The 25,036-nt window shown below is 36.7% G+C and overlaps 1 protein-coding gene across 1 annotated transcript in view; it reads left to right on the top strand.

The window, feature by feature from the left end:
• Positions 1-25,036, top strand: part of LOC131041877 (ATP-dependent zinc metalloprotease FTSH 3, mitochondrial) — an 83,597-nt gene that overhangs the window by 6,559 nt on the left and 52,002 nt on the right. The window contains exons 5-6 of the mRNA XM_057975102.2: positions 7,969-8,108; positions 23,135-23,599. Coding sequence (XP_057831085.2) covers positions 7,969-8,108; positions 23,135-23,599 — 605 coding nt within the window. The remainder of the gene's footprint in view (positions 1-7,968; positions 8,109-23,134; positions 23,600-25,036) is intronic.

Raw genomic sequence — 25,036 nt, 5'->3', positions numbered from 1 at the left:
GTTTCCTTTCTCCTCCTTGGCATATTCAATGAATCTGGACGTCATACTTTCAACTTCAAAAATTGGAATCTCAGGTAGATTCTTCATACGTTCTTCTAGGTGGATTACTTCATCGAAGGCTGCAAGAAGTGTTATCTCCCATCCATGGTCAAGTTCTTGTCTTATAAATAAGGAACATAGTGGCATGCATAAGATCTAACTGCTTTTCTGCGATCGGTCCACCACCTCCCTAAACAATAACTTTTATCTTGCCCTCCAGTTCATGAATGTCCACATCTGTTTCAATTTGTGCCCTTTTGTCAAGAATGATGCACATCACCTCAATTATCTTGTCATGAATAGGATGGACGGTATCTTCGACTTGACTACATCTGTTACTCACATCTTCAAAAAGGAGTTTCTTCATTTGAAGCAAGGTCGACCACTGTAACAGATTAGGAGTTGATTCTTTTCTAATTACCCCTTCTTGTGCCGGTATCTATCTAGGTGCTTTCCTTATTGCTTGCAATACTAGAATGGTGACGTCCTTAGCATGAGTGAAGGCATCAACTGTCACCATGAGGTTATGAACTATCTCAAGAACTCGAATGGCTCTACCAAGTATTTTCATCATATTTTTTACAAACTCATTAGCCATTGTGAAGGATTGCTGATCCATGCCTCTAGAAGTTGTGTTGAGTTCCTCATTTTCTCCATATGATCAACTGACTCTACGGGAAGCAAGGGAGGTGGTGTGGCTGCTGGACTTTGATGTGTCAATGGTTGCTGAAATTGTTGAACATAGTTCCTCCATGCATTCACCTCCTTTTCTAACCTTTTGTTCTTCTCTAATTCGGCCTTTAGTTTGTCATTGACCGCCTTCACTGAGTCGGTTGCTTCATCCATGGCTTGCTCAGAAGTGAGTGGACCTAAATCAAATGTTTGTTCTTCTTCTTCCTCTATTACCTCTTTGGCGAGTCTTTCTTTGAGCCATTCGGGGATAGAAGATTTTCCTTCTTTTACTTGCACTTCTTCGGGCAGTAGTTCATTCATGGGAGGGGAAGATACTTCATTATCGTCTCCTTGTTCTTCATCATCACAAATCTGGATATGAAGGGCTGGATTTGATAATTCTTGAGGCATTTTTCCTTTGCCTTGCCTATCATTCTTGTCATTTTGTATTGTAGACTCTATTGATTCATCTACTTCATGGATCATGCCTTCATCTATTCTTTGGTCTTTGCCTTGATTTTCTTTCTCGTGTCTAGAAAAAGCGGTAGGAGACTGATCGGAATTTGTCTATTGCTTCTTCTTGGATGCTTCTTTCTTTCCTTGTTCATTCTTCTTTTTTGATCCTTTGGAATGAGAGGTGTTTTCATTGACACTTGCCCTTTCTTCTTCTTCTGTCCTTGTCTCCAAATTGAATGTCATTGTCACATCTTGCTCTTTCAGTTTCTGATGTTGAATATCTACCCATCTTCGTGTCAAGTTAAAACTTGATTCATTAATTCCCTCATATCTGTGACTTCCTTTTTATCCCAATCAATCTTTATTTCTTTATCTTCCTTCTCATAGGTAGATTGGATATATCGACCACTATCTTGTGCTTGATCAGCCACTCTATAGATTTTGCATTTCTTGATGATATCAAGAGGCAGCCATGAGTGCATCATCTTCTTTATCTCGAAGTCATCTTGTGCGTTCATCCAAAAATCTTCTACTTGAGACACATGTCTATGCTTCCTTCCAGCCATTTCTTCTACATTACCATAGGGATCAAAGTTATCTCTAGAAGCAAATGGTGTAAACAAATAGAGAGATAACTCTGGCTCGACACTTTTAGCTATTTGAAGGGAAGGGCAAACTTCTATTGAATTCCCAAGTGAAATGGAATTAGTGATGACAACTCCATGTTTGTACCTCAAGGACTTGGTACATGCTAACAATTGTCTTGCCACTTCGAGAAATACTATCCTGTCTATGGGATAACGTGGCAACATATAAGGAGGAGAAGGACATCCTTGGATCCTTATATATGTGAATTTGGGAAATTGAATAAACCACACACCATATTGTTTGACAAGTTCTTGTGCCTCCAGAGACAATCTTTGATGGATCCCACCTTGTAGAGTCCTAGTGATGTGCATTGTGAAAGCACCATTGATTGCTCTATAGTGTTGTTTAGGTGGGTGGTGCGATATTTCATAAGAATCACAAACCCTTATCTCTCCGGACCCTCTTCCAACTCTACCTCTGTGTGGTAGCCCCGCATATTCATAACTCCTTGCTAGAGAATATATGACATATGAGCTCATGTGGAATGACTTGGTAGGAATCTACCTTCTCAATTGTACATCTAGGCAATTACTAATAATTCTTGCCCAATTAATCATTCCTTTCCCTTGAATAATTATTTGAATGAAAAAGAACATCCATTTTTCAAAACAAAAGGCTTGAGGAGCACCTATAACTCGACCAAGCAAGGTGATTAAATCCCTAAACTCCTCTTGAAGGTCAATTCAGTGTGGCCCATTAGGTATCTTGTTTAGATGGGGTCTACTCTTTTGCAACCAATCCCTATTGATGATTGATAGGCATGCATTAGGATCATCTTCATAAATCGATTTGGCTCCTTCTAAATTTCTATAGATCATGTCCCTCTGTTCTAGTAGATGGAAGGCTTCACTTATGGTCTTTTCTGATAGGTAGGCAAGAGCGGTTCCATCCTCGGCCACAATTGTCCTTGAATGTGAATCATAGTGCTTGGCGCATTCAATCATTAGTTCAAGACATCTAACTGCAGGAGGGAAGCCAGCTGCCTTGATGATGCTGCTCTCTATTATCCTCTTGGCTATAGGTGATGGTTTGCCAATGTATGGTGCCTCACGAAACTTCTTTACATTGAAGTTCCCAAGATTTGTATCTCCAATGTTGCTCCACCGAGACGTAATCTTGGTCTCCAAGTCATCGCTTTTCTGATCTTCTTTGATGAGGGCCTGCCTTGAGGATGATCCGCTTGTCTTGGGCGCTGCCATCGTTTACCTATGAGAGATGCTCAAGTTAGGGTCTTGACAAGGTAATAAAAATTAATAACTTTGAGCTTGCAAATCCTTAAATGAAGATGAAGTACTGATTTAAACCAGTCCTATATTCTAATGATTCTAATTGAATGTTTCATAAGACTGTCCTAACTTATGCATGCATCCTAACTTGAATGAATTATGATTTTCTGCCTTTAATCAGACCTGATTTTAGTCTTAAATGCAGTTCTTACCTCTGATTTTGATGTTTTCCTATCAATTAAATGACTGACACTACTAAATGAAATCACTGCAGGTCTGATGCCTAATACAAATCTGGGCTGTCCAAGGTGAGTTTGCTGTGTGATAGGCTCCCAGCTGAGTGCAATTCGCTTCCTCTTTGATCTTCAAATGACAAAATTCGCCTTCTCCAAAAGACTAACCCTGCAATCAATGATGAAATTTGCCCTTTATAACTGCTAATGTTTGATGAAGTTCGCTGTTGAGTTGAAGAGATTTGCTGACCTGGTGACAAAATTTGCTTTTGGAGAGAAATTATGTTTTGATTTGATGTTAAAATGATCATTCAACCTCTCTTATATATGCGACTTAGGGTAGAGATGTGTCTTTTGGGATGCAAGGCCGACTTGGTTTAATGCAAAAAAATATGTAAATTGTCTTCCTTGATGTTGGCCGACTTGATAGATCAGACTCTCCCTTCTTAGCAGTTCGAATTTTGAATAAGTTTGGGTGCCAAAAAATGCTTGTCTTGTTGAATTTTGCTTTAGGTCTCTTGCAAGGTACACATAATTCGCTCTAGGACCTTAAGGAGGAGAAGGCCGAGGTGATAATTTCGCTCTATGTCCTTTCCAAGGACAAGACCTATATCAAAAAATCGCTTGATGACCTTTGGGAGGTACACCATTTTCACATCAGTTCGCTTTATGTCCTTTGTAAGGACAAGGTCAAGGTAGGCATTTCGCTCTATGTCCTTTCCAAGGATAGGCCCTATATGACAATTTCGCTCTACGACCTTAAGAAGGACAAGACTCAAAATGAGGTTCACTCTCTGTCCTTTGCGAGGACAAGTCCTAAGACAAAACTTGCCCTCTGTCCTTTGGAAGGACAGGCCCTAAATCAAAAATTCGCTCTTTGTCCTTGACAAGGACATGGTCTATAATGCTGTTCACTCAATGTCCCTTGGAAGGACAGCTTCAAATGATAAAGTTTACTCTTGGACAATGGCAAGGTACGCTCATAATTCTAAACAAAGTTTGCTTCAAGACTTCTCCAAGATACATATTCAAGTTCTCTCTGGACCCTCAGCAAGGACAAGGCATGGTGATATTTTCGCTCCACGTCCTTTGGAAGGACAAGACCTATATGACAATTTTTGCTCGAAGACCTTTCTAAGGACAACTTCAAAATGGAATTCGCTCTATGTCCCTTGGAAGGACAGGCCCTATAACAAAACTCGCTTTATGCTCTCTCTAAGGACAAGGTCTAAAAGATTCGTTCCAAGTTGAGGCAAGGTACATGGTTAAGTGAAAAAGTTTGCTCAATGTCCTTTGGAAGGACAAGGTCAAGATAGGTATTTCGCTCCAAGACCTTGGTAAGGACAAGACTTACTAGTTCACCTTAGGATCTTTACAAGGACAAACTCACCACTTCCTTTTACCTCATCGATTTGAGCCTTAAGTTTTCCAATTTCTTCACATGAAAGCATCATCAATTCGGCCCCTAAGAACACCTATATAGGAAATCCACTTTGCGACCTTCGGAAGGACGGGACCTAAAACAAAATCTCGCTCTAGGACGGGTCAAGGCATTTTTGCAAATTTCGCTCCAATGACGGTTTTTGATGAAAACTTTGTTCTCAAATTGGGGCAAGGTAGGCAACCTTATGAATGACTCATCTTTATCTCTTTCACTTAACTTTGCTTAGCTTATTGAATCGTGAGTCCTTCATCTACGAATCAATTCTTTGCAACGCTTGATAATCTAATCTACTCCACTCACTAGAAAAGAGCATAGAGAGAGAGACTGCTCCTAGAGAGGGCAAAACCTTAAAAAAAGGGGGGTCCCCATCTTGATGGGGCGATGTGTGATGTGGTCACAACACTTTCTATGTGCATCTTGGTGAGCTCCCATTTGTTGACATGCCCCAAAAATATCATGCGATTGCATTATTCATAAAATATTTCACCATTTCGTAGGTTTCAAGGGTTAAGTTGGCAGGAGATTTATTACGGTTTTAGACACAATTTAAATGCGAAAAAATTGTTGAAAATTGCAATCAATATTTTTTTAAAAAGACAGGTTTTTTTAGGGGATAAATCATCCATGAGACTGGTTTGCAAAAAATGGGGATTTTTTGGGGTAAAAGATGGTCCACGGGACTGATTCGCAAAAAAACGGGTATAATTGGGTTTTTTGCTTCTATGGTTCAAAGGCATTCAACCTGGTACAAACATAATATTAAAGAATGAGGACTTTCTTAGTTTTTAATTCAGTACTTTGTATTATGGGGGTTTGGCTGAATTGTTTCTGGAATGTGTTTAGTGTTTCCTTGGGTGGAGTGCTTGTTACGGACTTGCAGTTTTGACTTTTTCTTAGGATGAATTCGACAGTCACAGAGAAGCTCTAGTGTAGGGTAGGGACATGGACCATTTCCACATTCCCGTGCTAATGTCTTCTGCTGACTATAATTATATATAATATAGCCAACCTTTACTCATCTACCTGTGTAATCTGATTTGAATATGTAACCCTACCCTGTATCAGTATCAGTACCATCACAGCTCCAGGTGACTATAGAATGAAATGATATACTGTTAGAACATAGTGGTGTTTGTTAATCAGAACTTTATGTACTGTATTCTGCTTGTGGAAGCTAGACCATATTGTTCTTGTGTGTTTGCAGTTCATGGCAAATTCATTTTTGATGATACAATAAATCCAGAGTTTGCATTTTGAGGAACAGTTACAAACCCATATGATATTTGGGAATTTAGAAGTTTGTTTTTGAGGAATCATACTTGATAAAGAAAATGAAATTGTCCTGGAAGAACAAGGGATTTGTCTGGATTGCTCTGTCTAATACTTTATGATACCAGGGTTTGAGTTTTTGCTAAAGATAAACGTCTTACAAATATGTTTATTGTCTGTTTCAGTAAAGTAGCTGTTACTCTCCATTTTCAGGTACAAATTTTCTTTAAGAAAATGTCTGGCTATACAAATTGAAAATTTGCTGTCATTCAGATCAATGTCCTATATAACATATGAGTGCTTTGGAGTCTTGGACCCTTGCTCAAATATGGTGAATAACCTTTCCTTTGTAGTGTGAAGTAGTGTGCAGTGTGCACCTTGAATTTAGTCCACATGGTCATGAATGAAAGGTAGAGGATGCATTCCTTTTGTTGTGATCTTCTTGAGAGCATGTTAGTCAATGTAGAGAGTCATCTGGGGCTGTATGATATATCTAGAAATGTAAATAGTCGTCTGATGGAGGATTCCTAAACAAATCAAGAGATAGTGGCCATAGGATAATGCCTAGGGCTAAAGGTGGGCAAAGTGGGATGGTTCCAAGCTAATTAACCGGATTCTTCTAGTTTAGCTCAGGTCCTGGTACTGGTACAGTTTGGGTTCTTCCTAGGTACGGCTTGGGTTCTTCCTGGGTTCTCTATGGGTTCTTTTCACAGAGAACCAGGCATCCAGAAAGTACCAAAGGGCCGTACCCAAGCATAGTTTCATAAACTAAAACCTCAGTTTCACTCCCACAACTTTGTGACAGCATTTTTTATCAGATTATGCCAGCAAGCAAGCAATTAAATATCATTTCAGTTGCATTTGCGAGCTATACATATGAACACAGAGTTAATAAACTTTATATCAGCAATACTGAGATTGATTTCAGTTGATTTACATTATGCATACGTGGCAGCTGTTTTCTTAGGTTTTGTGAAATCACTTTCCTTGTGTTGTTAATGATTTGGCATTTTGTCAAATGTTTGAAAAATGAAATTGAACCAGCTTCTGCACTTGACACAGCTAGTGGTAGTGGCAATCCAATTGATTGTGGTTCAAATGAAATTGAAACAAATGTTGATATTGACCTTGACTCTTCTGATGAAGCACATGATATTGAAATCAATTATAATTTGAATTTTCATTGTGTAATGACATTTTGAAACTTGAGTATTTTCATTTTTGCATTTTATGAATGAGGTATCAAAATATTGTATTTTTTGATATTTATTGGCAATTATGGATTTATAAGTATCACTCTTCTTGTAGTTATACAATGATATAGTCTATAATGTTTGAACATACATATATATGTATGTATGTACGGACGTACCTGTACCCGTACCAGTACCTAGGGATTTTTTTTTTTTTTTCGCCGTACTCGCGAATCCATACTTGTATCTGTATCCATACCCATACCCGAATTGGTAACTTAGAACTTCCAAGAAGTGGTAGGTCAAAGAAAGCTTACTTAGAAGGTCAAGCAGAGTCTCTTTGATTGAGACTTCCAAGTGTAACACAAAGATAATTACAAAATAAAGTGATACGTGATTTTAAATTCTTCAGTCACATTCAAGTGCCTAAACCGAGATCGTTGACATGGATCTCTACATGACTACTAACTTATCCTGTATTACACACATATCTATTAGTATTATCTATACAGAATGCTAGATTACTTTCCCTTGTAGTAACCAAATTAATATTCTCAAAATAGAAATCAGGAATGGGAATTCCATTTACAACTTTTCCCATGATAATTTAGTAATATATGCTTTACAAAATCTTAATATGCTTTGAATAATATTCAAGGATGCAAAATGTAATGCCTCAATTCAAATTCTGGGAAATGGTATGGTGTATGTACTTTTTGTGAAATCTTTTCATGAATTTAACAAAGAAGCTGTTGTTTTATTTAACAATGTTAATGTTGCTGCTGCAGAAAACTCAAAACATGAAGAACCTAAAACGTTTTTTCAATATAAAGCACCTGCGAATCAACTTCAGAATTATTTGTATTTAATAGTGGGCATTGCTGCAGTTTCTGCGTATATGAATTTCAATGGTCGTGATCAGCAAGAGGTAACAATGTGAATTGTCATTTATTTGTATTTTATATCTTGACTGGCATTATGATAAAGCTGTAAACTCATAACAGTCGGTTTGATTTCATACATTCTGTTTTGAGCCTTTCAGACTTATGTTAATTTTTTGAGATATTGCATGGACATTTCAATTTCTGTTTTGTTACCTTGCAAAACATGATTTGGTTTTTATACTATCTTATAGCTTTTGCACTGAATGTATATACTATATACTACATTAAAATTGTCTTTGAAATCGTTATCATAGTTGCTTTGCCAGATATGCTATTTTAAATTTTAAGTGTGGTTGAATTTTGGAATTGATGTGCAGCCTTGAATTACTTATTTAAATTTTCAATTCTCAAATAGCCTATGGCTATAAAGTTTCTGGCTGATTAGTCATAATTCTCAGGGAGCTTAATGTACCAGTGAAGTTCAAACATTGCTGTGAATGTTTTCCTGTTATAAATCTCTTGCTTTGTTCCACAGTGCTGGATACTTGGTGTCAAAGTTGAGACAGCTGGATCTCCATTTTCACTTATCAAGATTTCAAGCAGATTTACAACTATCTTTTGCAATCTGTCCCAGAATATTACCATTTTTACAAGTTGTTTAACTGGCATGGACATTTGTTTCTGCAATCTGGTGCACTGTGCAGATGGCTTCTATGGGAGCCACAATAGTCATAATCAGCTGGACATTTTGGCATGAGTAAGAAGTTGAACATGCATTGCGATATAGAGATGCACATCAAATCATGATATTCCATGCAACATTGCAAGCCTGCAAATTGAAACTTGATATGCACAATCCATTGGCGGCACCTGTGAGTCCTTGGAAATATATCAGCGTGGACTATCTAACTTGTCTTCTTACAACAAGACGTGTGAATGACAGTGTCTATGTTGTCAATCAGTTATGGAAGATGGTCATCATGGAGCTTGCTTGAATACCATTGGCACATTTAATAACTGAACTTTTCTTTACTCGTGTATGATTGTTAGAAAATACATTAGGGAAGCAGGGTAATGCCTTTTACAGTTGATTCGTTGATTTAATTCTGCAATTTGTGGAGCTTGTAAGAATACCATTTGTACATTTAAGTTAACCAAACTTTTCTTCACTCATGTCTGATTGCTTGAAGATAAATTAGGGAAGCAGGGTAATGCCTTTTACTGTTGATTCAGTTATTTAAGTCTGCAGTTAGAACCTCCTGCATCCATAACTTAATGGCCAAAGCTTCTGTTTCTAGGTCCTTATGCTGTTAAAGTTCATTTAATAGTGAAATTCCAAAGAATGATTGGTGCAGAAAAAAGGGATAGTTGGATGTGGATGTTGGAATTATAACTCCCAGTTTACTGCTTCACACGAGGAGAAAATCACATTTGCAATGCTGATGAGGTTCCCAATCCCATTGTTAAAAGTTAGGGCTTTTGTATAAAAAAATACTAGAATATTTCTGACAGTAGTGACCAATAAAATTTGAAGTGCATTGTATGTGCAGGAAAGATAGCAGTGACATATTTTCATATGCAAGAAAGATGGAGCAATTAAACTACTACAATCATAGGTAATTAGCAATGACTAAATAGAAGCAACACGAATCTTTCATTGCTGGTTGGTTTGCAACCTTATCTTTTCAACAACTTTTCCAACAGCTAACATCCAACGAACAGCTGCTCTACCAAAATGACACTGTCAATGGATGAAATTGAAGGAGCCAAAATGCTACCAATTTAATTAACTGCTTATATTTTCTCCACCAGCCAAAACTTGAGTTACTGCTTGCAGCAGGCTTCTACAAACCTACCTGACAAAAAAATTTATGCAGCTAACTTCACAATGCTTGGAAGAGGTAAACCATAGTAAACCATAGCATCTCCTTACTCAGTTACCTTTTCCAAACATACACCTCTAATTCATTACTTCCTCACTTTCAATAGATATGTGGGACATCCTTTGACTTCTTGTTGATTTGTAAGGATCTGGGAAAAGATGATACATCAGCAGATGGAGTCATTTGAAATTTTTTAGGCAGTAGAACCACATCCTAGGAACCAAAAGTATGAAACCACGGTTTTGATAGGGGGTAGTGTTGATGTGTTTTTCATGCACATGCGAACACATAATAAAATACCCAAAAGTATCTTATCCTCTCTTGAACAAAGGTAGTCAAATGCTGAAGATTCACATAAGGATCACTTGAGACAACTCCAAGGTTCATGCATGTCGGGTCACGACGTGTGGATAAGCTCAATGGTTTGATGTGATTATGCTGGAATCACAAGGGGACTTATGTTGAATTGTTGAATGCTTGAATCGCTGGAACTTAGATTCTAACTATTTGATTGGAGAATAAAGAAAGAGCAAAAGGTATGGGGTTTAGGGAGTCTATTCTAATCCTAAGAATGCATGAGAAGAATGAATGATTCGATGGAATCCTACTGGGCGAGGTCTCACCATCAAACTGAACAATTTGACACAATCTTAGTGCAATCTTCTAAGGTGCAATTCAAAGATGTTCAAATCATTATCATCAAACATTGATTACCATTCAAGTTAATACATAAACGATGGATATTTAACGATTTGGAAGTTAAGCTCATATCATTCCAGTTGACCACGCAAGACACACTTACAATCAACAAGAGGCTAGTGGTATGGACTAAATGGATTCCACGCAAATGAATTCAACAATTTCCTCCATTCAATCTAATCAACATGGAAGTAAATGAGAAATAGAAACCATGTAGCGTGTTGAAATAACATATTTCACCATATCTTCAATGAAAAGAGTACTTCCATTTACAAGCTTCAACAACAATTCCTCCTTCTCCTAATCTATTCTAACTGCTTGCTATCTAATATCTATCAACTATTCACTATTGACTCTTAGCTATCTATTCTATTTCCTATTTACTATTAACCCTTACAAATGAAGAGCTTAAGCTTTATAGAGAGAGCTCATTACAATGAGTGGCCAGGATCAAACCCCATCAACGGCCAGGATTTTACAATGAAACCCTAATTAGGGTTTGTTACAACAAACTTTATTTTGGCCAATGAAATAATTACAATGCTTTGACAAATGTCCTCTTTAGAATACTCGACCAATAGATAGTGGGGGTAGGTGCATTGGAGTTTGTGCCCCCTTGGGTGAGCTTGGTTCATTGAATCAAGACATGCTGATGCAAGACCTCCTTTAATTGGTGTAGTAGTGATTGGGATGCCACCACAACTTGCTTGTAGACTTGATTCATCATCATGAATGAGTATTGAGTAATATCTCTTGATACTCAACATTATCGAGTTTGTTGAATGTGATGATGATGAGAAGCGAACTTTGATTAACACTTCTGAAACTATGTGCTTCCTTGATCATGTTTGATGTAGGCTGTATGATGACCTTGATTGATCTTCCTTGCTCATGATACACTTGGTGGGATTAGACTCAATGTACTGGCTTTGATTCTTGGATTCCCGAAGGGAATTCAAGATTGTAAAACATTCTTTCATCATGTAAGTTATCTTTCTTTTTGACTAATGCCTTGACCTTGATTTCATGACTCATCCTTTGTTACCTGCAAAATAAGCAAGATAGTATTAAACACATATGGATAGGTTTCACAAACCTACAATTTGGTATACCCTCAAAACGATGATGAGATGGTGATTATATCTTTCATTTCTATATCTGATTTTGAAGTGCTCAACGGTCCGAGTCACATGTTTGGAGATCTCATTCCACCTTTTATATTCAAATGTAGGGTTGATTACACAGAGATTCTGATCTGAAAATGCCTTTAAAATTAGAATAATGATCTTCAAACTGATTCCATTCTCCTTGTCACTGTGTGTTTGATCAATGAAATGATCAAATCTTTTTTCCAAAATTGCTGTTATATTAAAATTATCCTCTTGCAGATGAGTGTTTGATCAATGAAATGATCAACGTTTAAAATCTCTACTTGTAGAGAACTTTGCCTTCAAAATTGTGATTTTCAGAGGTGCAGATTTGAATATCAAATTGATTTCTCCCTCCTTACAAATGTGTAATGATCAGATTCATTTTGCTAATGAAACAAATTCGCCCTTCTCGATTGTAAATCTGAATGTTGTCTTGAAGTTGATGTCTTCTTCACAATCGCTGATGTAGAAGGGGTTTGCCTTTCTTGAAAATCAGAAAATCCTCCTTATGTAGTTCGCTGTCTTCTTGAATTGCAGAGCTGCTTGTAATTGATTGCTTTAATTGATGCTTAAGAATGAAGATCACCACCCTCTTATATAGGTGTTGGGGTTTAGGGGTGTGTCCCCTCATCTCAAATCTCTTAGGCCGACTTGCACTCCTTTTTTAAAAAAAATTTAAATTTGTTTTTGTGCTAAGCGCTCTCCACTATGAAGGCCGACTTTGCATTTTGTTGCTCATAATATTGTTTTTTTGATCTTTATAACTTTGGCGGCTTTTTAGGGTAGCATTGCAAGTTCAAGGCGGACATTTTGATGACCATTGCAACTAATGCCTTGGGTGGAATTTCATGGGGTCATTGCAAGCATTGATCAAGGCGAAAATTTAAGGGGTCATTGCAACTAAGCCCTTGAGGCGGCTTTTGAAGTGACCATTGCAAGTTAAGATCTTGGCGGAAATTTAGGACACCATTGCAACTTTTGACTTCATCGGCTTTTGATAAGACCATTGCAAGCTAATACCTTGGGCAATATTTTTAGTGACCTTTGCAATTCAACTCCCTTGTCGACATTTTACACCACCTTTGCATTTGAACATTTTGGCGGCTTTTGGAGTGACCATTGCAATTCCTCATGAGGGCGGCTTTCTAGGGGGTCATTGCAACTTTTGACCTTAGCGGCTATTTAGAAGACCATTGTATGCTAAGATGAAGTCGGCAATTTCAGGGACCTTTTGCAATCAAACACCAAGTCGAAATTTTTGAATAGCATTGTAAGTTTATCTTAAGTCGGAATTCTAGCCCTCCTTTGCAACATTTGCTATTGGTGACTTTTTGGAGGATCATTGCCACTTGATTACCTTGGTGGAAATTTGAATCCCCATTGCAACTTATGCTTCAAGTTGGAATTTTAACTCCTCTTTGCAAGTGTTGATTTTGGTGACAATTCTAAAGACCTTTGCCTTTCTTTCCTTTGGGTGGCAATTTGAAGGACCTTTGCATGTTGATCATCATGGAGGCATTTGACAACACCCTTGCAACATTTGTTTGAGGCGATCATTTTGAGACACCTTTGCAACTTCATCTCAAGGCGGCATTTTAGGAGGTCATTGCAACTCAACCATCAAGTCAGAATTTTAAAGAAGCATTGCAACTCTCTATACTTGGCAGCATTTCATGACCCCATTGCAAGTTTTGCTCTTAAGCGACCTTTTGAATGAGTATTGCAACTCTTCACCTAGGCGGAAATTTGAAAGGGCATTGCAGGATTTGCTTTTGGCGGATATCTGGGTGACCATTGCAACTTAATCAAGATGGCAGATTTTGCACTCACCTTTGCAATTCATCTTCTAGGCGGCAAATTGAGGTATCATTGCAAGTTGAACATCAAGTTGGATTTCAGAGGCACCTTTGCAAGTCAATCACTTGATCAACCAATCTTAACTAGCTTTGCAATTCACTTCCTTTGTCGACCAATCGGGTGACCTTTGCAACTTGTCATCAAGGCGGATTTTGGAGACACCTTTGTAGTTGAAGACCTTTGCAGTGCAAAGCTTGAGTGGTGAAATTGACTTGCTTTACAATTTGAGACTTGATCGGCCAAATTAGATATCTTTACAATACAAAATTGAAATTGTTAAGCTTAACATTTATCAAGATCGATCTTTTGAGTAAACTCATGCATTTGTTAGGTTTCACATCAAAACCCTAGTTCATGCCATCTCGAACCCCTAGTGCCCTCTTAACTTGCAAATTGACAACCTTCAACAACATTAACTACCTTGACAAGGTTGACAACACAACCTCAATCCCGACTTGACAAGACATATTCATTCCTCATAGGCAAGGGCTAATAGCTACAAAAGTCACCAAGCTAAGATGACCTAACTAAACACCTAAGCCTAAGCAAAAAGTGGGGGGTCCCCATTTCCAATGGGGCGATGTGTGAAAATGTCACAACAGGTAGTTACTAGATTGCTGATCTGGATGAAGAGGAGGTTTTGTCATAATTACAGAAACAAGAATGTGAAGTGAACAATTTGATGTTTGTTCTTCCAATTCCCTCTCTAGAGTGTGGTAGGGACTTTCCAAAGGAGGTTGGGTTGGAGTATGAGAGGCATTCCATAGTGAATCTATCGTCAGTTGGGACGAACAATCTACAAAATTGCAAAGCACATGCTGAAAGAGTGAATGCAATACATTAAAATGAAATTCCAGGCAGAATACACGATTTGAGAATGCTATAGTATTTGAAGCTAGAGAGTGGTAGGAAGATAGGAAATGTATGGAGTGATTTTCTCACACTTATAATTGTTTTCATTCCAAGGAAATGCTTGGAAGATGTGCAATTGCTACTTCGAATTGGTTTTCCTCTACTTGAGGTTTCTAGGATAAAAATCTATGTTTCTCTATGCTTGTGTTTATTTTTGGTTATGCTTTGTATATTCTAAATCTAGAATTTTGAATAATTCCACCATCATTTGAATAGAAATTCAAGTAGCATGGCATCAGTAATTCTCAAGCATAGTTTTGTACTTTGTGTAGTCTATTAATGATCGATTGGTATTTGAGCAGCAAATTTTTCAAGGATTTTGGTGACGGAGATGAGTGAGTATAACCATTTTTTCAGATCTTTGACAAGGTGTACAAGAATTATTGGTCACACAATTCAACCATGACAAAATCACTCAAAAAGAAGCTTGAGGATCCCCAAACATCTAATGCAAAGCTGCAAGAAGAGAATAGAGCTCTCTGGAAGGAATTGCACCACTTTGAAAAGAGATTTGAAAAGTTTCAAGCTAGCAAAGAGAACCAAGGAGAATTCTACATTGAATCCTTTACCAAGTACAATAAAACTTGATAAGGATAATTAGTGCCAAAGTTCCAACATGGAGTAGAGAAGAGAGGAACCTACAAAGGGAAGAGGACTAGCCTTTAGTCCAAAAGAGAAAACACCAAATGAGGTATACAAAACAGGAACTCATCAAAATGTTTTCTTTCTCTTCTTTCAAGTTATTATATATGATAAATCCATTGGCAAGTTTGAAAAGTATAACAGGGGTATAGGCTACAATTTGTTAACATGGATGTGCTATGACAGAAGAGGACTTGGCAAGGAAGGCCAAGAAATACCCCAATCTGTTATAGTTGATGACATACCTCAAGATGAGGGACTTGGATATGGGAGCACAGAGATTGGTGAATGCTCAAAGGAGTCTACAGCACATACCAAGCAAAGATAGTTTGAGGAAGCAAAATATACCACTAAAATTATGTTTTCTGAAGTGTCAATATGCCTTTTGGTTGTCTCTTAAGTATGAGCAGCAATCAGAGGTAGTAGAGAAGAGCAAGATTCTACCTCAAGAGAGCAAAAAAGAGCCTTCAAAGACAGCTACCTTTAGCTAAGGGAGGATAAAAAATACAAAGAAGAAATTGGGAGAAGGCATGGCACCTACTTCACCACTAGCTGGGTCTAGGAAAGAGGCATGCATGTGGAAAATCAAAGATGGTATACCAAAGGTAAAAAAGTATCCATCTTTTGTTTAAATTGCAAGAAGGAATGACATATTGCATAAGAATGTAGGTCACTACTTGTACTAGTTGTGGGAGAAGTGAACATTGCAAGATAATTTGCAAGGCAAATACAACTATGGAGCTTGAGTTCCATAGCAAGGATGAAAAGAGAAGAAACCACACTCCAAGCTAAAGGGAAAAGAAAGGTCAAGAGTCTAAGACACTCCAAGGAGATAAAAAGCCCATTGATTTGACTTTGTGTACAAGAATGAAATGCATTGGGATGGAAAGTGTTGGATACTCCATCTAGAGCTTCTTTAAAAACATGAAAAGTGCAAGAATGAGCCACCAAGAAAAAAGGGAGAGGAACGCATCATAAAAAACAAGAATCAAAGAAATAATAGCTTTCACAAGAAGCTTCACCACCATTCATTTACTTGATTTTGAAAAGGGAAAGGGTGAGTTACGTACATCTGAATGGGCATGTGAGTAGCACTTAAGCACTTCTTGTGAATCTAGCTGTGTTCAAGATGTATTAGATAATGGGTCAACTGCTGTTTTAACATTTTGTTCATTGATAATTGGTGCTTACATACACTTCTTTTGCACAGAAAGGGAGGATAGGTGGGGATTGCATGAAGTTATTTGAACCTAACCCATATGATTAAGCCAAAGGAAAGTTTGAATGAGAATTTGACATGAAGGTGGAGTTTGAGGTCTTGATAGAAAACAAGACTTTGATGTTGCTCAAAATACCCCAAGGGAAGGAGCTTGATGTTTGTAAATGAGTTTACAAGGTAAAATTGAAATCAAATGTTTCTTTGTACAAGTACAAAGATCAGCTTGGCATTGAGGGATGTGGATAGTAGGAAGGGCTAGACAATGAAGATGCTTTTGCCCCACTACATATATGGTAACCTTTTAGTTGATTATCTCCATTGCAACTTGGTTTTTATGGATGGCATATCAAATGGATGTTAAAAGTGCCTTCCTTGCTGAAGACTTGGTGAAGGAGGTCCATATAATTCAATTGCAAGGATTCCTAGTTATTGCTAAGAACATTTGATTTGTAGATTGATCGAGTCCTTGTATGGGCTTAAGCAATATTCTGGAGCTTGATATATCACGATTTATCAGCATCTTAGAGATTTAGGATTTAGAAGATCCTAATCTCTATATCAAAAACAATTGTGATGACATGGTTGTTCTGATTGACTATGTCAATGATTTTGCCATTATTGGTAGCAGGGCCAATGTTATATAAAAAGAAAAATCTGATATTTGTTTTATTTTTTCAATATAACAGATTTAAGTCTTCTATATTATTTTCTAGGTGTAGAATTTTTGCAACTCCATTGTGCTGTCTTTGTATCACAAATTAAGTAGTATGCCAAAATACTTATGGAAAAATTAAGGATCAATGACTGTAGTCTAATATCTACACCTATTAAAGGAGATTGAAGCAATTGTTTGGATCACTGAGGATTTGGAAATAATGTAGTGAGCAAGGAAATTTTAGATAGATGGATAGAAAGTAGAGGGCAGCCATTGCTGCAACCACTAGGTGTACTTCCAAGTAGTTAAATAAGGTACCAAGGGTGTTGCCACTACCACTCAGTCTAGTTTTCCCCTCATAGGAATTTGAGAGAGTTTTTTAGATTTTCCATTTTACAAGTTGAAATTTTGTTTATGCTGACAATCTTGCTACTTGTTAATAAACTTCATTTGATTCAAGCAATTAGAAGTAGAAATAATTTTTTGATTACTAAATTCTAAAAAGTAGAAGATTTTATAGATGAATTTGTCCTGGTAAAGAATTACTGAAGCCATTGCAAATATATGGGCATGTTAGTTCAAAGTGTTGGACATTTCATAATAAACTACATCCTAAGAATAAAAATAAAGAAAAAGAAAAGGAGGATTCAAAGAAATCTATGCTAACAATCTAAAAATAGGGAATTGAAATAGAAGATATTTCAAATGTGATCTGTAGCTACCAACACTGAAGGAAGAGATGAATAAACTTTTCATTTTGAAATTGCAAGTAATGAGATCCAGGGTCAATGAATTGGTAGATCCCGATTCATACTGCAATCTAATTTGAGAAAATATGGTTGAGAAGCTTGGTCTGAAAATTGATGAGGACCCTTATTGATCCAAAATATAGGGTTAATGCATTGGTAAATCCTGGTCCATAGTGCAATATAATTTCAGAAAATGTGGTTTAGAAACTTCGTCTGAAAATTGATGAGCACCCTCATCCATACCCATTGCAATGAATGGAAAAGGGTGTAGAAATATAGGTAACAAAACCATGCAAGTTGTCAAAGTGGTTGTGGTTAGTTGGTAGGACCACTTGGATTCCACGTTGGAGACCAAGAATCAATTCTCCCCAAGGACATCTTAGTGCTGAAAGGATGTGCTGGAGTGATATTCTTGCTCCAATGATAGTTTGCAGTAGGCTCAAGATGATGAGGGAGGGAAGCAAGGAGGAATATGAGTGGTTGCCTTGTATGAGTGGATAGTGTTGATGATTTATAGCTTCGGTTGGAGTAGTCTCATAAAATCATATAATTAATGCTGATTATAGTTGATATGAATATATACATATTAATATATGTAATAATAATAAGTGTTCTTACTATTATTATAGATATGAATATTTATATATACATAATTTACATTAATCATATTGTATATACCAAATTGAATATGAGCACTGTATCTATACAAGTATCGATTATATTGATCAAATGAAATGATCAATATAAATCGATTCTCCACATTTATAGTTCAATATCATTTATCGCTGTGTATATCGACAATAGTCGATCTCCTTCCAAAAACGATTATGAGAATCGTTACTTGCAAATAACAGTGATAAACAACGATTATGAGAATCATTATCTATTGTTATCTGATAACCAACGATTATGAGAATCGTTATCTATTGTTAACCGATAACAAACGATTAGGAGAATCGTTGTCTATTAGCAAACCGATAACAAACGATTAGGAGAATCGTTGTCTTGCAAATCAGATTATTACTTTCGGTATGTTAAGAGGCATCTCAATGAAGAGACATGTCTCCATGTACGTGGAGGCATGTCTATTCATCGACATGTCTCCATGTACGTAGAGGCATGTCTGTCCATTGACATGCCTATACCGTAAGGTATATATTATGATGGAGTTCGATTCTAATATGTAAGTACAGTAATCGAAAGTGGAAGCCTTTAGATATCGATCTCCTTCATTTAGCAGTCTTGCAAATACGTTATGCATTAAGTTGTGTTCCCTTCACATAAGCAGCAACCTGCACTCAAGAGCTCATTGTCATATAGTTTAGTGTGAACCAAGTATTAGAAAAATAAAAACTACTCACATATCTAATCTGATCCAAACTTTAACAGATAGAAGAAAAAAGCATTCAAGCTATAGGAGCAAAAGGTGGAGAATTCTGAAATGGATGCCTTATAGACGAAGAATGGAGGCGAGATGAAGGTGAGGTGTTCAAGCCACAAGAGCATAGGAGTACTAGTAGTTTGAAATGAACTATAATGGTATCTCTAACTAGTAGAGTATTAGTTAAATGGTATCCCCACAAATGAATTGTATGGATTTGGGTCTTGTGAACAAACCCTCACAATTCAAGAGCAAGGTCCCCTATAGAACCCCCTCTAATTGATCTTAAAAACAAAGCAGTGCAAGTTCAAATTTGGAATAAATGCACTGTATATAGGCGAGGTTGTTTTAATGTTATTTCTCTTAATGTTTTTGTGATAGTTCTCGGAAGTCCTTATTGATATGACAAGGATGCAATTTTCATGAGAATGGCTAACAAGTACAAGTTGTTTTAGGATGGAATAAAAAACATAGGCAAAGGACACTAAAGCAAGGTAAAAGTAAGCATGGTAAGTTCTAATCAAGCAATGAAACTAATTCAAGAAACCAACCAATTCTGTATATTTTTGTTCAAAGACTAAAAAGGTGATGGATTGGGATTTTCTACTATGACCAACTCAAAGGCATGGAAGAAGTGTTTTGGGAACGAAAGGGATTGCCATTGACAAGGGAGGTGGAATGTGAGATTCAACTCCTAGTAGAATTTCCTTGATGAAACATTGCTTCATTATAACAATCTCTACTAGAGAGCGTTGTGATCTAGAAATAACTTTAGGAGTTTTGATTGAACAAGGGGTCATATGCCCAAATGCTTCACCTATACTAATAGTATGAAAGAAGAATGGTTCTTAGAGGATGTGTTTTGACTAGAAGGCTCGAAATAGGATCACCGTAAAACATGGATAATCCTTTTCCAAGGATAGATATTATGTTAGACCAATTTAGGCATATTAAATATTTTGCTAAATTGGATCTTAAATTAAGCTATTGTCAGGTGCATATGAAGAAGAAGATACTTGGAAGATTGCATTGAAAACTAAGCAGGAATTGTATGAACAGTCGGTAATTGGTACTTCCTTTTGGTCTTAAGTAATGCACCAATAATTTCTATGATATTAATAAATGACATGTTAAAAGACTTTATAGGTAGTTGTGTAAATGTCCATCTAGATGATATCCTAATTTTCAATGCTACTTGGGAAAATCTTATGTACATTAAAGGGTCTTGCAAATGCCAAAAGAGAAACAATTGCTATGTAACATGAGAAGTGTAAATTTGGAAAGAAATCTTAGTCTATTTGGGGCATGTCGTAGGAGAAGAGTAATTAGTAATAGATCCCTCAAAGGTTGAAGTGATTTCAAATTTGCCTACACCTAAGAGTGCTATTGAGACTAGGAGTTGGCTGCACAATACATGAAGATTTATTATCTTGTTTTTTCCTTTATATGCCCTCTTTTGCATCAAATTCTAGCCAAGGGAAGGGACTAATTAAAGTTCAAGCTAGTCATGCTCTTGTGCTTGCTCTCCTGATTTGCAAGAGCCTTTTGAAATATATTTGATGCTAGTGAAATATGCTATGGGTGCTATCTCGCTTGAAGGTGTTAAACCTGTTTGTTATCATTGTTAGATTTTTACTTCAATAGTTAGAGGATATTTGGTTTATGATAAAGAATTGTTTGCGCTAGTTCAATCCATTTAAAAATTGAGAAATTACTTGTTTGGTAAAGAAATTACACTGCTCATTGATCATCGGTCTCTACAATATTTACAAGCACAAAATAAATTACAACAAATCAATACGAGTGAATGGAATTCTTACAACAATTTCATTGGTGATCAAATTCAAAAGGGGTAGTAGTAATGTAGTGGCAAATTTGTTATCTATACCACCCGTTTCAGCTATAACAATGGTTACATATATGGAACCTTTAACAAAAGAGGCTTATTTAGACATATGAAAATGATGTAGACTTTGGGGGGTACAAAGAACTTAAAACTCATTTGGAAAGTTATGTGTTTTGGCCCAAAATGTAGAAGGAAGTAGCAAGGTTTGTTAGAGGTTGTGAATTGTGTTGCACTAGCAAATCTAAGACAAGGAAAGAAGGAATGTCTATGCCTCTTCCACTCCCCACAAAGCAATGGGAAAGCATTTCTGTGGACTTTGTAGGAGGATTGCCTATGACTAGACATGGGCATGATTTTTAGTTGTAGTAGTTAATAGAGTCAGTAAAATGTGTATTGGAACACCTTGCAAAAAGACTATCATATGTAACAGAAGTTGTTGATATGTTCTTTTCTTGTGTATGGATGCACTTTGGGCTTTCTACCATCATAATTTCAGATAGAAATCCAAGATTTATTGCAAAAATTTTGTCTACTTTGTGGAGTATGATGGATACAAGTCTCAAAAAGAGTACTGCTTTTTACCCACAAACAAATGGTGAGATAGAGGGTGTCAAAAGGACCTTGGTGCAACTCGTTAAGGGGGTACAACAGTAAATGTCCGAAAACTTGGCTTGAGTCAATTCCCTACATTTAACAGTCAATAGTAATGCAATTCATTCATTCACAAATCAATAATTATTTGAGGCATGCTTGGGGTGTTTGCCTTCAAGTCCACTTGATGTAGCTTTTGAAGAACAAGTAGGATTAGATAATGAGGTGGCTAAAGCTTAAAAATTGGTTGAGAAGATTAGACAAATCTAACTCAAAGTTAAAGAACAATTGGAAGGAACACAGAACTTGTATAAACAAAAACATGACCAGCATTGAAAGGAATATAAACTAAAGGTAGGAGGCAAAGTTTTGCTTTACTTGGATGAAGAAGGATTGCAAGGACAGACTAAGAAATTAAGACATTAAGGTATGGGCACTTCACTATTTTGGAGGCTATGGTTCAAAATGCTTTCAAACTTAATCTTCCTCCATTCATGAAGATGAATTCAGTCTTAAATTATGATTACTTGTAGCTTTATGACATCTTTGTTAAATGAAAAGGATCAAGTGCTATCCTCTTTAGAAGACATGGGTGTGGAAGGAAAAACCATAATCATAGGGGACATGGTAGTAGAAAAGAAAACAAATGAAACTATGAATGGAGTCCAAGAAACATGGAAAGTAGGATTCAAAGATCAGACGACTAGTCAAGCTAAATGGTTTTATTGGGAGGGTGGAGGAACTTTTTTCCACTTGGTATCTCATTAATCTTTCATGGGATCAAAATCTCCCTAAGAAGGTGGGGTGTGATCTGGAAGGATTGATGAATAAAACCTGAATGGTAAGATACTTTCAGAGGGAATTTGCTAAATATTAAGCTACCTATCCATCTTCATTGCTATTTAAATTATGAACATGGAAATGACTGGCTGATGTTGTATTTAAGAGATTGAGTTAAAGTGTTACTACTGTTTTATGAACTGCATACTTTAGCTGTTCTTATTGGATTTTTAATTGCGTGCACATGCTCTGGATTACATGCAAGCATGAGTAGAGCATGGTCTTAGATCTTTCACTTTGAACATATTACTAAAAAGATTGGATGGTTTACGTACCTATTGGCCTTGTTACATAGAGGACACTTATTAAATATGTATACTGAGATGGTGTTTTTTTCGCTGAATTGTTTTTGTTTTAGTTAATTCTGTAAGCCTGTGCATCCTTTTGTGTCTCTTGTGCAATATTATTTATAACTGAAAAGTTTAACAAGGAGACAATGCAGATATTTAGTGTGTTTGTAAGCTATTACTAAAATAATATGCTGATTGCAGAAAGTACTGTGTAGAGATGATATATTTTTAGAACACAATAAGTTGAATTTCCATTAAGACACATTCCATTGTTGTATTATGGGCTGAAAGTGCTGTTTGTATCCATCGTAAGTCTATACATAATGTTCTGACCTGTTTTTCACCTCTTATGCAGATTAGCTTTCAAGAGTTTAAGAATAAGCTGTTGGAACCTGGTTTGGTAGATCGCATTGAAGTTTCTCACAGATCTGTGGCAAAGATATATGTTAAGAATTCACCTCATCCTATTTCTCAAGAAGACAACACTAGTGAAATTCGTCCTGATGTCAGCAGAGGCAACATTAGTCATTACAAATATTATTTTGAAATTGGAAGTGTTGAGTCATTTGAGCGCAAGTTGACAGAAGCTCAGGAAGATTTAGGAGTTGATCCACATAATTATGTTCCAGTAATATATGTTTCAGAACTCTCCTGGCTGCAGGAAATCCTGTCATTAGTTCCCACAGCTCTTGTGATTGGGACACTTGTTTATTTAAATCGCAGAAGTGGATTTGGTGTAGGTGGAGGTGGAGGTTCACGTAGCATATTCAGTGTTGGGAAAGCTCATGTGACGAAACTAGATAAGAATTCAAAGGACAAGGTTTTTATCCAAAAACTCTGCCATGGATGAAGATGCAATTGCTGTCAGTATCGTTTGGTTTCATGTTAAATTCCTTTGTTTTTGCTGTTTAGGTTCATATATGGGTCCAAGATTTTGCAACAATGCATGAATTGACATTTGTACTTATTTTTAAACTTCTTCATTTGTTTCCTATTGATTGTTTGCAGTTTATGAGTATAGTTCTCTGGAATTCTGCAACTGTGAGCATTTATTGTATTTCTTTATTATTAGAACTTGATAGAGATCATGGTAATATACCGAGGAATAATTATTGTTTGAAAAGGGGGATTTGCAAGGGGATGTTCTGGTCATTATCCTGGACATGGTTGTTTTTTCTTACAGGCATGTTGCTTTCTTTGAATGAACAAACACTCTGATTGTTGTCATGCTTTACAAACTTATTTCAAAGTGGATTTTACATATCTGTCAGTTACCAGAAGATTTATCATATTCATTGCGCATTGAATTATTTTGTCAAGTACTGGTACTAGCACTGCCTTGATTTTTTATTTCTGAGTCATTTTAGGATAATGAAGTTGGGTTTGTTTCATTACCCGCACATAAAGAATAAGGGCTGATTTACAATAGAGATGTGTTTCTTTTCAGATGGTATTCCCTGCATACTATTATAATGTAGGGTTATACACCCTACATAATTAGAACAATGCAGGGGAATGATTTGTTCTCTTATTTTGGCATGATATTTCTCTTCCTCAACAATGTCAATCAGATCCTCTATCTTGATAGTGATATATGACAAGTGTTCCCTAGGGATGTGTCTCCAGGGCCTAGACACCCATAGTGGATGTTCAGGACATTATGGGGCTAGGGACAGTCCCCAGGATACTCTACCCCCTGACCCCCCAAAATGGGCTCCCTGGGATGTCAGGGCATTGTCTCCTCATGCCCGTAACTTTAAACAACACAAAAATGTTTCCAGATGTTGTTACTGAGGTCAAGTCTTCTCAGGTGGAGTATAGAGGAGAGTGAAGAATCTAGATACCTTTCCAGATTTAGTGAAACTAAATTGATAGTGCTTATCTGCTGGAATATTCACTTGTGATTTCAGTCCCATTCTCACAGGAACTGGGAAGATTCATTCCATATTATGTGATTTTTTACCAAGGTTATTCTTGTTCAACATGAACAGTTTTTCTTCCTCACAAAATCCAGTTGAACCAAAATGCATTCACAAACAAAGTGGTAGACATCAACTCCCTGGCATTCATTCTGCTTTGTAAAAGCAAGAACATAGACAAGAGGGCAGCACTGATTAGAAGCAAATAATAAAATACAACCACTAATGAAAAACAAATTCTTGATCTCATCTTATTGGTGGTGGTCAAAGATTTATTCAAATGGCAACCAGGAGGTGCTCAGAAGAAAAGATTATTTATCGAGTGCATTTCATATTTA

This window comes from Cryptomeria japonica, chromosome 1 (assembly GCF_030272615.1).
Source record: "Cryptomeria japonica chromosome 1, Sugi_1.0, whole genome shotgun sequence".
Taxonomy (NCBI): domain Eukaryota; kingdom Viridiplantae; phylum Streptophyta; class Pinopsida; order Cupressales; family Cupressaceae; genus Cryptomeria; species Cryptomeria japonica.
This window is presented reverse-complemented; position numbering and strand designations above follow the sequence as displayed.